This window comes from Phocoena phocoena, chromosome 20 (genome assembly GCF_963924675.1).
Source record: "Phocoena phocoena chromosome 20, mPhoPho1.1, whole genome shotgun sequence".
Taxonomy (NCBI): Eukaryota; Metazoa; Chordata; class Mammalia; order Artiodactyla; family Phocoenidae; genus Phocoena; species Phocoena phocoena.
In genome coordinates, this window is record NC_089238.1 from 54,546,229 (window position 1) to 54,559,972 (window position 13,744).

Below are 13,744 nucleotides of genomic sequence, written 5' to 3' on the forward strand. Positions count from 1 at the left end.
CGAACCCATGTCCCCTGCATTGGCAGGCAGGTTCTCAACCACTGCGCCACCAGGGAAGCCCCCTGACCTGATTTTTGTTTTGGTTTGTTTTTTTTGTTTTTTTGCGGTACACGGGCCTCTCACTGTTGTGGCCTCTCCTGTTGCAGAGCACAGGCTCCAGACGCGCAGGCTCAGCGGCCATGGCTCACGGGCCCAGCCGCTCCGCGGCATGTGGGATCTTCCCGGACCGGGGCACGAACCCGTGTCCCCTGCATCGGCAGCTGGACTCTCAAAAACATTCACTCAGCAACTATCTATTGAGTGTTGTATATGTGCTAAGTAATGTTCTAGGAGCTGGGGTCATGACAGTGAACAGATATCCTTGCTCTTGAGGAACTTACATTTTTAGTGATATCTCTGTTCCATATGTTGATTCATACTCTTCTCTTTTCCTGACGTGTCTGTCCTCTCATCCTCTGACAATATCCCCCCATTCCTTCTGTCTTAGTTCAGATACTGCATCCTCTGTGAGGACCCTGGGGTTGCCCTCCATCAGAGATAATTACTTCTTCCTCCAAGCGTCCATGTGCCTTGCCTGTACCTTCATGACAGTGCTTCTCCTGCCTAGTCTGCATACCAGATACATCCAAGATGTAAAAGCAGAAGAAAAAAAAAAAAAAAAAGCTGGGCTTGGACTCAGGAGACAGGCTGTGAACTCTGCCTCTATGAGAGCTGGGCAGATAAGAGCTCCTTCCTCCCAGGCTTGTCATGAGGAATAAAGGAGGTGCATGTACAAAATATTTAAAACAGAAAAGGCCCAGAGTTAATTAATGGTCGGTCATTACTTTCTGAATGAACAACTGTGCTATAATGATGTTTGTGGATTTGTATTAAGAATTATCTGGCAGCTACCCTGGGAGCTTGTGCCCAGTACTCCTTGAACATTTCTTGAATCTATTTTGAATGTAATCTGACGTCATTTGGGGATTTTTTTTTTTTTCAGGTATTCTGTTTACAAGGACCCAGCAGGCTGGCTGAATATCAACCCCATCAACGGGACTGTTGACACCACTGCTGTGCTGGACCGCGAGTCCCCATTCGTCCATAACAGCGTGTACACTGCCCTCTTCCTGGCAATCGACAGTGGTGAGTAATTTTTTAAATGCCAATAAGTGAATACTTTTCAGTTTTAAATATATTTTTACGTTTCTTCTGATATACCTAAAGGTGTGCTTGGGAAGAATTAAATGTGGGTGGGGGGCAGGGAAAGCAAATGTGTAAACACACGTGAGTCAGTAAAATCCCCAAGTCCTGGAATTCCTGAGTCTTTGTCTAGTTAAGGGTCAGAGCAGTGAGCTCACTGTGCTCCGTCTCAAGTAGGCGCCAAGGCTAGGAAGCCACATTGATGTCCTTCATCTTGGTGTCATGTTGTCATCTACAAGGAGGGTTTTTTTACCTAATGCAAGTTGAAAGGAAGTCCCAGAGGATATCACCGACCCTGACAATTGAATTGTTCCCTCAGCTTTTTTCCTTTTATGATATGCACCATGGAAAGACATCAGGTCCCCTCAGCTGGTAGCTTCATAAGCGTGGATCAATTGCTGTTCGTTCAAAAGCTAATAATGCAGTATCCACAACTCAGACTCTGTTCCAGACACTGGGGATACAGTTGTGAACAAACAAAAATCACTGTCCTCGTGCAGCTGACACAGTCACGGAGAACGGAAGGAAATTGAGTAAAATACATACTATTCAGAAAAAAAAGAAAGTATACTATTTATGTATGAAACAGGAAAAAGATAGCAAATGAAAGGTTGCTACAGTTCGAACCAGGCAGCCGTGAGAGGCTCATTGAGGAAGTGACATTGAGCAAAAACATGAAGAAAGTGGGGATGGGGCCCCTGAAGCAATGTAAGGGAAGAGCAAGGAGGCTGGGGGCTGGAGCAGAGAGGGCAGTGGTACATGAAGGGTATGGGGATGCAGATCATGTAGGGTCACGTTGGCCTCTGTACAACCCTTGGCTTCTACTTTATGTTGAAATGGGTTACCATAGCCAAGTTCTGAGTACAGTTCAAAGTGCCGTGATCATTCTGCTCTGTTGAGATCAGACATAGGAGACAAGGACAGAAGTAGGGACACCTCTTAGGAGACTGAGGGCAACCTAGGAAAGATGGTGGCTTGGACCGGTAATAGAGTAGGGGATGAGAAGAGATCAGATTCTGGAGATACTCTATATATTTCGGACACAGAGTTAACAGGATTTGCCATTGGCTGAGATGGGGGGAATCAGAGTCGGTTTCTGGGTATGTTAAGCTAAGATGTCTACTGTGTCAATCACACAAGAAGTTTTGCTCTCCCTGTAATTCCTAAAAGTCAGCTGTTCATAGCTGAAGATTCGGTTTTGAGTCCTATATATATATCAAAATGAATATTTTTATAGGGTTCTTTATATGTGCCTTCATTACCCAATAACGGGTGAACTAAGAATTCTCAGAGGCTGGGTACTTACACAAAACCAAGTAGGAGAACACGTGTCCAAGAGGTGAGTGATCAGTGTGGCACCCAGTAGGCAGAGCGGGTTTCACAGTAAAGTCAACCTTTGAGTCTGGCCTTGAAAGACAGGATTTGGATAAATGGCAGGGTCAGGAGGTCAGGGTATCTGAGGGCATAGAGCAGAGGAGTCAAAATTAAAAGGGAGTGTGGCATGGGAGGTAAGAAAAGGAAAGAGAAGGGTTACATCCACTGTGAGTACATATGTAGAAACCTATTTGGATGTATACCGGAAAGTCATATCTTCAAGACATCTCAAAATCTGGGCAAGTCATCTGATAGAGCAGGCCCCCCAAGGATCCCATAAGTTCTTGAGGAGGAAACTGACATGATGAAATAGCACATGGACATTCATCAACAGAGAGCTGGACCAGACACTGTGCTTGGTCCTGGAGACTCAAAGATGAATAATACATTGTCCTTGTGCTCAGTGAGCTAACGAGTTACTTGGCAAGTTAAGCTAGCAAACAGAAGGTGGCAATACACTGTCACAGCTGTCCTACTGGAACTAAGCCCAGAGGAGCCCCTCATCCAGCCTCAGAGGTGGTCACGGGGAGCTTCTTGGTTGAGGGGATCTCTAAACCGAGTGATGAAGGATAGGTTGAGAAAAGGGAAGGCATTCTACTAGAAGCCTGAAAGAAGGTGGTTATGTGAGACACTTAAACATTGGTCGGCATTACTGGAGGCTCCATATTTACAGAGATAAGGTTACTAGGTCTTGTGTGGAATGCCCAGCTCTTATCACAGTGCCTGACTTAGAGCAGGCACTCATGTATATGTGGAAGAGATCATAAAATAGATCATGAAACGCTCCATATGCTATGCCAAGGAGTTTGATTTGGTTATCAAACTCCTCGAGAATAAACGCTGTACTTTAGAAGGATAACCCCTGTGGCGGTGTAGAAAATCAATCAGATCATGATGAGACATGAGGCAAGGAGGCATTAGAAAGCTGTGCAGAAATCAAGGTAAGAGAAGCAGTGGAAGTCGTTTGGGTGGAGTGAGTCTGGAGCTGGGAAACATTGTAAGACATAGCAGGTATCTTAGTTGAAGGGGTCAAGGTATGCCTGTTGGCAACAGAAACAAACTAGAAAGGATGAATCTAGAAAACATTTGGATGGAAAAAACAAGGCTTTGAAAACAACCCATACTCAATATGAAAGAGAGAATGGCAATACGAACATTTCTAGTGAGAAATCTAGTCCATTAATAGAAATGGAACTGGTTTCAAAGGATTGTTCCCATGTTGTCCTTATGGGGTGGATGTTGAGATGATCCCATGAGACACTGCAACGTGGGCCTGAAATAGAGGCCAGGAGGTTTTACTCAGGGAGTCACAATGCAAGAGATTGTCGCCATCAGAACAGATACGTTTTGTGGAAGGAGTAGGTCTAGACAGGAGTGCTAAGGGCATCAACAGTGGAGGACAAAAAGCCAAGAATTTTAAAATGCTTTTCAAACGAAAAGTATAAATTATAGATCAGCTAAAGTAATGATTTCAGAGTTCTCTACTACGTAAAAGTATCTGTACTTGTAGAGAAAATTCTCAGCTAAGAACACATGAAGGAAGTTTGAAACCCAGCAAATAGTTTAGTTACCATTGCCTTATAAAATATTTTATGCAATTATTCATCCAAAAAACTAGAAATGAAATACACTTTAATTTTTGCCGGAAACAGGAGTCTTCTCTCCAGGTGTGACAGGGCAAGCTGCTGATAGCTTCTGAGGCTCAGTTTCTATAATACTTCTACAAAATGAGGAAGATAATTTCTACTTACGAGGTTGTAGTGAGAAAATGAAGTGCTGTGCCCTCTACACTCTCCATCAAAAGCAATATTAAATGTTCAGTAAATGTCAGTCCCACCCCAATGGGGTTATAGACAGGAAAGAATACAGCCGAGAATGGTCCTCAAGAAATAATGCAGTTTGAAATCTATTTCTTATCTAACTCTGTTAATACTAATATCAGACAAGGAAATCCAAATCTGATGTCACAGATGTTTCCAAAGGATAGAAATGTCCCTGAAGATGGAATGATAAATAAAAAACAAGTTGGCATTACTATATAGAATCATCATTAGAGATGATAGTCTTGAATAAGGCCCAAAAGACTTAGCGCAAAGAGAATAAATTTTCAAAGACCTCATAAATCAGAGTAACTTTTGTTTAAAGACTCGTTTTTGTCACTCACTGAAAACGTATCTCTAGATATTGTGGTTAACCAGGAAAAACCAACAGTAAGTGCTGTTAGATCAAAGTTAATAGTACTAATTGATGGCTCAATGTTATACAAAGTAAGCATTTGAGTTTATTAATTTTATAGAAATTCAGTGTATTTGATGGAATGAAAGAATAAGGAATTATTGTCATACAACACGAGGGAAACTAAAGCAAAATAAATTGATTTTCTCCAAGCAAGGAGTCAACTCAGGAATTTATGCCAAAACATTTCAATAAAATATATGGCCATGGGAACTTTATTGTAGGTTGTAGTAGACCAATGTCCCCACTGCAAAAGCTAGAAAAATCTGGATACATTACAAAAGTCTTAATTGTAAAGGCATCAGAGAGCTGCAGAAGCAATGAAGCCTAACTCAACTAAAAACTAAAATAGGAAAGAAGAAAGAACCATTCTAAAAAGAGTGTAGGGCCACCAGCCATTTTTTTCTCTCTGGGGCTGTTTTAGATTCTGCGTGAGGATCAGGCCTGACCCAGGCAGGGCCCAGGATGGAAAGAAAGAAATGAGAAACACTTGTAACGGTCATGTGGCTGGTGTGACAGAGTGAAAACCTGAGGGCTCTTAAGCACATGGTTATAAATAAATGCCTTTTAAAGGGCAGAATAATATCTCCTGGGGTCCCACTGAAACAAAGACCTAACAAAGCAAGCAAACTTACCTTAAACACACAGCCATTCTCTTTTTAAGACATTTGCCAGGTTTTGAAGGTATGAGGGATTGGAGGATGGGATGGCTGATGCTATAGACTGAATGTTTGTGTCTCCCCCCAAATTTACATGTTGAAATCTAATCCCCAGTGTGCTGGTATTTGGAGGTAGGGCCTTTGGGAGGTCCATGGGGATGGAAGCCTTCACGAACGGGATTAATTCCCTTATAGAAGAGATCCCAGAGACTTCCTTCACCACATGAGGACACAGCACAAAGACTATATTGAAAACTACAAAACACTACTAAGAGTTTTTAATCCTGTGTAAATAGAGACCTATACCATATCCATGGATTAGGAGACTCAATGCTATTAAAATGTCAGTTCTCTCCAAATGGGCCTAAAGGATTCAATGCAATCCCAAGCAATATCCCAGGTTTTTGTTTTGAGAAGAAGGGGAAGAAACAGATTATAAAATTCATATGGAAATACAAGGGGCTAAAAATAGCCAAGGAAATCTTGAAGAATAAGTTGGAAGGCTGACACTACCATATATCCAGACCTATTAGAAAACTGTAATAATTCAGGGACTTCCCTGGTGCTGCAGTGGTTAAGAATATGCCTGCCAGTGCAGGGGACACGGGTTCTAGCCCTGGTCCGGGAAGATCCCGCATGGTGCGGAGCAACTAAGGCCATGCACCACAACTACTGAAGTCCACACGCCTAGAGCCCATGCTCTGCAACAAGAGAAGCCACTGCAATGAGAAGCCCGCGCACCGCAACAAAGAGCAGCCCCCGGTTGCTGCAACTAGAGAAAGCCCGCATGCAAAAACAGAGACCCAACACAGCCAAAAATAATGAATAAATAAACAATTTTTTAAAAAAAAGAAAACTATAATAATTCAAACTGTGTGGTGTTTGCTCAAAGATAGAAAAAAATGGCCAATGAAATAGAATAGGGAGTTCAGAAACAGATCCACACATATACAGTCCCTGATTATGACAAGGACAACATGGTAGTGCAGATGAGAAAGCATGGTCTTTTCAATAAATAGTGCTGGGTTTCACACATATGAAAAGAATTATCCTGACCCCTCTCTTATACCATATATAATAACCAATTCTAAATATGTTACAGGTCAAAATGTGGAAGGTAAAATAATACATCTTTTAGAGAAAAACATATTAGAACATATTGATGTCCTTGGCATAGGCAAAGTTTTTTTAAACAGGACACAAAAGTACTAGCGACAAAAGGGAAAAAATGATATATTATATTAAAATTAAGAACTTCAGTTCATCAGATTATACCATCAAGAATGTAAAAAGGTAACCCACAAAGTAGGAGGTATTTATATTATAAAGGAATCCTACAATCTATATGCAAAAGGCACCACTCAAAGAGGAATGGCTAAGGGACTTGAACAGGCATTCACAACAGAGGATATACAAATGCCAATAAACTTATGAAGAGATGCTCAACTTCATGCATCAAGGAAATAAAAATTAAACTATCCAAATACAAACTAAAATACAAATTGATCAAGGAAATGCAATGAAATTCAATACTCAGCACACCTTCAAAGTGACTGAAGTGAAAAGATGGAAGATGCCAAGTGTCGGCAAGGATATGAAATCGTTAGAACTCTCATATCCAGCCGCGAGAAGTGTAAACTGGTACAGCCACTCTGGAAACTGCAAGTATCAACAAAGGGTGAACATATGCATCCCCTGTGATCCAGGAATTATGTGCCTAGCTGTACATCCAACGGGAAGTGTGTGTATCTGTTCACCAGAACCCCTCTGCCAGAATGTAAATAACAGCACTATTCATGATAGCTCAAAACTGGAAACTGTCCAAATGCCCAACAAAAGTAGAATAAATAAATGGTGGAACATTCACACAGTTGGGTCTGTACAGCGCTGAGAATGAATGACGTGCAGCTATTCACAGCAACACGAATGAATCTTGCAAACGTAACATTGAGCAAAAAGAAGGCTGAAGCAGAAGATTGCACATGGAATGATTCCATTTATATGAAGGTCAAATGGGCGAAACTAACCCATGCTTCCAGATTACGTTGTGGAAGGGCTCTTTTTTTAATTGAAGTATAGTTGATATACAATGTTGTAAATAACTATATATATAGCTAAAAAAGAATATATATATATTCTTTTTCAGATTCTTTTCCCTTGTAGGTCATTTCAAAAGATTAAGTGTAGTTCCCTGTGTTATATAGTAAGTCCTTGTTGTTTATGTATTTCATATATGATAGTGTCTATCTGTTAATCCCAAACTCCTCATTTATCCCTCCCCTTGCTTTCCCCTTTCGTAACTATAAGTTTGTTTTCGATATCTGTAAGCCTCTTTCTGTTTTGTAAATAAGTTCATTTGTATCATTTTTAAAAATTAGATTCCACATATGAATGATATCATATGATGTTTGTCTTGCTCTGTCTGACTTCACTTAGTATGATAATCTCTAGGTCCATCCATGTTGCTGCAAATGGCATTATTTCATTCCTTTTTATGGCTAATACTCCTTTGTAAATATGTACCACATCTTCCTTATCCATTCATCTGTTGATGGACGTTTAGGTTGCTTCCATGTCCTGGCCACTGTAAATAGTGCTGCAATGAACATTGGGGTGCCATGTGTCTTTTCGAATTATGGTTTTCTCCAGATATATGCCTACAGTAGCTCTATTTTAGCGTTTTAAGGAACTGTGGAGGAGTTTCTTGATCTTGTGTATACACTGGGCTAACTACATGGGTGTGTTCAGATTGTGAAGTTTCTTCAAGCTGTGTATTTGTGGAAACATGAAAGTTTCTATATTTCAATACAACTTAAGAAAAAATATATATATGGCTACACAGGGAGCGTGTCCCTGGTCCACTGTGCCTTCCCCAGGAGGCTGTGACCATTCATGTGCTCTCTAAGTATCTGTTACCCTAAAGCTAGACTTTCAGCATCTTGTCATTCTAAGGAAGGACAGTCCCCAGCTGCTGGGGGTGGGCGGGTGGCAGACTGCCAACAGGGGTGAATGACAGGATGTCTGCAGAGAGAACAAGGTGAAGCATGCGCTCTGCAGTCCCTGCAACACTTGGCAAAAAGCGAAGTGACCCCATCATAGCTGCTACACACAGCTCTACTTATTCAGTTCAGAACAGTGGTGAGGCAGCACAGAAAGAGAATATACTTTTTAGGTACCTCTTAGAGACTAGAAACTGTGATATCAGAATGGAGGAATGTAAAAAAAATAGTCAGATACAGGGCTGGAAATCTGTTCTGAGTTAATAGAAATTAAAAATTCTTTGGACCTGTTTGCTTGTGGGGGGCCCCAAAGCAAGTCTATATAGATTCCAGAATCGCGCTTCACAGTAATATTGATAATGCCCGGGTTATGGATGATTCGGGGAGGGAAAGACACTAATCACTCCCTACAGATAGAGGCTAGGTTGTAACTCACAGCACTCTCAAGGATGTACAAGGCACTTTTCGTAAACTGTTATCGGTTTTAATGAGCTATAAATTACCTAACAACATTGTTTTATTATAAGCGAAATGCTTTTGTTTTGCTAAAGCAGAAATGGCTGTGGTTGAATGATTGGCACAGTAAAGCCTTTCATCCTACAGATGATATGGTGTGACTTTCCGTGTTGGCGAGCAGTTTACCTTTAGAAACGAATATCATCACTTATGTGGTCCAGATTAGTGCCTTCAGAGTACAGGAACTCCTTCATTAAAGACTTAAACGAACACAGAATTTCTGGCATATGTTAAGAAAGGGGAAAAAAAAAATGACTGTTAAGGAAAATACCAAGATGGAGAGACGACATTCAGGAATGCAGTCAGGTGACATCCCTTTGGGGATGTGCTGACAGGGGTGCAAAGCAGCAGCAATTAGCACCGGGCAAATCCCAGTGTGATTATCGTTGCTGCTCAGGTAATCGCCAGAAAGGTCAAGTGTTAGCCTCACTGTCTTATGTGGGCCGAAAACTGCCACAAGCAGTTTCTTGTAAGAGTTCTGGAATCCCACTGGAGATGGCCATGGGCAAGAAGGCATAGCCGGCTGGTGCTTCTTGGCTTACTGCCTCCTGCTCAGGATTCTGTCAGGCTGGTCTTCCTACCCCCTTCTCACCTGTAACCTCATCTTTCACTCCTCCTCCTGTTCTGAAATTGTGTAGGGTTCAGCGTTCCATGATTGTTATTGAATGGCTCTTATGCCCTCAGAGAAGTTCTAAATTGTGACTCCAAATGCCAAAGACACATACTCTGCTTCAGGAAGTTCAAGTGCCCTTGCTCCCAGCACCCAGGCTATGCAGCGAGTTTAAAGAAAAAAGAAAAAAATTCTCTCTCTTCGTTCTTACTAAGGCTTGGTGCGTACGAAATAGTTTGAACCAGGAAACGCGTGCTGTCTCTAGCATCCATATGAAGGCTTTATGCAACTGTCAAGCGTCACATCCCCATCTATTTTCACTGAAAGGAACGAGGGAAGGATGATAGCATAAAAACAAGCCCGGCTATCGCTAAATTTGGCGGCATGTTTTCATAACTTAGCAACTTGTGTAAAGTATGTTTGAGTCTGTCGGTGGAAAATGTGCTGTGGGTTACCAAGAAGACCCAGATAGAGAACCAAGCATAATAGCTGTAAAATTAAAATGGAATAGACCAAGATAATGATTTTTCATAAGCTAAGATATCTCAGGTCCTCACCTGTCTTTTCCTTCAGTCTCCTATATAATAGACGTTCTGATAACGCAAAGTGATTCTAAATTGAAATATTGTGCAAAATACTTTTAAATTGATTAAAAGAGAAAAAAAGTTATTCGGCCCCATAGTGAAATGACCACTAAACCACAGGATAACAACGGCCCCCAAACTGGGGATGACAGGGACCTGAACTTCAAAAAGATGCCTCTTTGTGTAGATCAACCAAGACTGCTTAGGGGATGTAGTCAAATTACTTAGATTAATTCTACTTAAAAGATGCTAGTTTGGATAAAATCAAGCCATTAGTTATGATGGCAACCCAATTAAGCCAGTTTAACACCCCTTATCTCAGCTGTTATAGTAATTGAGGAAGAAAAATAAATTGAAGGCCCAGTGATCATTCCTTGTTATTTCAAGTACCAGTAAAATATCAATCACGCTGAGAATACTAGCTACAATTTTGTCACTGACAAAATGGCCCGATAAAAGAGCTCTTGAGATCTGGTAATAGAAAGGCTGTGATCAGAGCCATCTGTAGGCAGCAAGTACACTCCACAGAGAGACTGGGGCCTGGTGCTCTGCTAACCCTCGGAATGGGCCAGCTCCCCAACTTCACTGTGCCACCATCAGTGTGAGACTTAGGCCCTCTCAGCCTGTTTCCCCACCTGCAGAGTGAGGATAACGCCACCTGCCCTGCTGCGTTGTTACAAGGATGGGAAATCAGGAATGCAAAATTCCTGGTGCTTTGTAAGGACTTTAATGTTGTAAAACTTAAATATTTAAGTCAACCCACTTGAGCTGAGTTATGGACTGATTTTTCTAAACTTTTCATTGCAGAATCAACAGTGTCTGAAGCAAACTATGACATGCCATCTGGCGACCACCCTCGTGGTGGTCTGAGCATTTTTCTAGAGCAGGGACGGGCTGCAGAGCCCTCCACTCGGAGTAGGGCTCTGAATCAGAGAATTAGCCAGAAAATGCCACCCTCGACATCCATTCACGGAGCTTGCTTCTGTCTGAGTGGGGAGACTTAAGCCACCCTTCATCTACCTGACAGCAGGGCATTTCCATGCTGACCAGCCAAATCAACCATCTTAAACATAATGTTTTCAAACGTTATTGGGGAGAAAAGCTGACTTGGGCATTAAAATACCGTCTGCAATGCCCATCTACGCCAGCTCAGTTCATCGTGCCGAGGGGTCTCTTAGCTTGTACTCCTTGGTATTCCCTCTTCCCCAGCTTGGGTAATAGCATCACCACCTGCACGGTCCCCAAGCTGGAACCCCATCCCCACTGAGGCTCCTGCCCCATCGCTCCCAGTCCAGCTCTCACTGTCTATCCAGCCCCCTGAATCCAGCCTCTGCTCTTGCACCCTGGCTGCCCTCACCTCATCCCCCATCGTCAGTCCGCGTTACTGCACTGGCCGCCCAGCTGGTCCTCCTGTGCCCTCTCTCCTCACTCAAGCCCTCTCCTTTCCCTGCCTCCAGCATCTCCTGCTCTTAACAACGCCAGCATCCTGCTTAAAAGTCTACGAAAACTTATTCCCACAAAATAGTCACACGATTCCCTCTGTCTAGAACAACCTTCTCCAGCTACACAAAGTTTTCTCGCTTCTAAGCCACATCTTCATGGAGCCTTTGGAACTGTCCCCAGACAGTTAATTATTCCATGTCGCAAGCTCCCGTGACATTTTATCCTCACGTCTCTTCCCGCACTTAAAGTGCTATCCTCAAAAAAAACCAAAAAAAGTGCTATCTTGCATCTGTTTACATATCTGTTCCTGCCACGCTGCTAACATTTCAAGAACAGGCACCCTGTATGGTTGATTTTTGTGCATATCCAGTAAGACACAGGGCAGAGCCCCAATAAATAATTATTGGCTGAATGAATAAGATAAAACTGTCATGTTTAAACATGGCCTTCAAATCAACTGTTCCCCTACTTTGGCCTTTTCTTTGAAGTCCGTAAAATGGAAACAAAAAAAGCCAAAAGGTGGACTTTTTTTTTAAACCGTTCAGGTTTCAGATTATTTCTCCTCCAGAAGAATTTTTGAGTCTGAGTTATGTGAATAATTGCCTCAGCTCTACATCGAGTATCACCCGTGGAAACCTGGCATAGTTTGCAAATCTATTTTCTACCAGGTTTTTGGTTGGTTTACTATTAAATGTTTTCAAAATATAAAATGATATTGGTAAGATCTCTATTAACAAAGCAATAAAAAACGCTTATGAATTAAAATACGAGATTCTTGGCTTACAGGGCACATGCCAAAAAAAAATTTAAAAATCTGTAAAATACTGATCCTGCAAACCATAGTAAATAGAACACAGGGATGAACTAAGCAATACGAAGGGGGACCATACAGAGAAGAATCCTGGTTCACTCCCATTTCTGAGCAAAGGTAAAGATAGCTTAGAGCCCTGTTCACACGAAATAAGAAGCGTGACATTTATTTGCTCACAGCTGCTTAGCTAAGGTTCAACAGATGCCCAGAACTGCGGAAGGAACTTGTGGGGAGTAGCTTGCCCCACCCAAGCATTCTGCCCTGACAGACAAGCCTCAGAATCTAGCAGGGGTGCCCAGCCTTCAGTCAGGGGCCACATCTGAACTGTGGTTACTCATGAATTGGCCCGTCCTCCTGATTTCCCTCCCAGAGTTTAGGCCTCAGGCTTTCCTAAGGCACCCAGCTGAGGTCTCCCTCCTTGTTCCTGGTGTGGACTCCCTACTCTGAGCCCCAGTTCCACAGACCCCATCCCACACACACCCTTGTTTCTGCCCTAGGTGGGGGAAAGGAGGACACTTTCTCAGAATAGAAGGAAACGTATGGAAATACAAACACATATGATTACATGCATGGAAAGAGCAACACATCCTTAGCTTTTTCAAATCAACCTAAATTAATTCAAAACTCAACCAGGGGAGTGTAGGCTTTTTGAGCGTGAGCCACCCATTCTCCTTGTGTGGCAACTTATGATAAACACTGCATTTTCCTTCACCACACACACTCACAAACACCTACCAGGTAGGTAGCTACCAGGTACCTATTATGATAGGATGATGCCGGAGAACAGTCCTGATGCTCAGAGCCCGTGGAGCTCAGAAATGAGCTTCCCGTCTTTCCCTCCTCTCACTTTCTCTTCCTGCATTTTATTCTTCAAGCAGGCAGCCTCACTGTGCACACTATTCCCCATACAAAATTCACGATTCCCAAGGTAAGACACATGCTACACGCCTCTAGGCCCAGTGACTAGAAAAACTTACTACCTTCCTTTACTCCTCAGAGCTAGCTTCTGAAAGTTCTCGCTGAGATTCAACCTTCTCTGCATATGAAGCCAGCCCAGCCAAACGTGGAAAGACCAGGGACCCTATTCTTCCAAGGGGACTCTCTTGAGGAGATGCACTGGGGTCCTATCTTACTAGTCTAGGGACATTGTAGCATGTGAAAATCTGGTCCCTGTATGCACATGTTCACAGCAGCATTATTCGTAACAGACAAAAAGTAGAAACGACCCAAATGTCCGTTAGCTAGTGAATGGATAAACAAAATGTGGTCCATCAGCTGAATGGAATATGATCCAGCTATAAAAAGGAGTGAAGTACTGATGCTTGCTGTAA

The 13,744-nt window shown here is 42.4% G+C and overlaps 1 protein-coding gene across 1 annotated transcript in view; it reads left to right on the forward strand.

Moving 5' to 3' along the window:
- Positions 1-13,744, forward strand: part of CDH13 (cadherin 13) — a 793,967-nt gene that overhangs the window by 761,641 nt on the left and 18,582 nt on the right. The window contains exon 10 of the mRNA XM_065898620.1: positions 983-1,125. Coding sequence (XP_065754692.1) covers positions 983-1,125 — 143 coding nt within the window. The remainder of the gene's footprint in view (positions 1-982; positions 1,126-13,744) is intronic.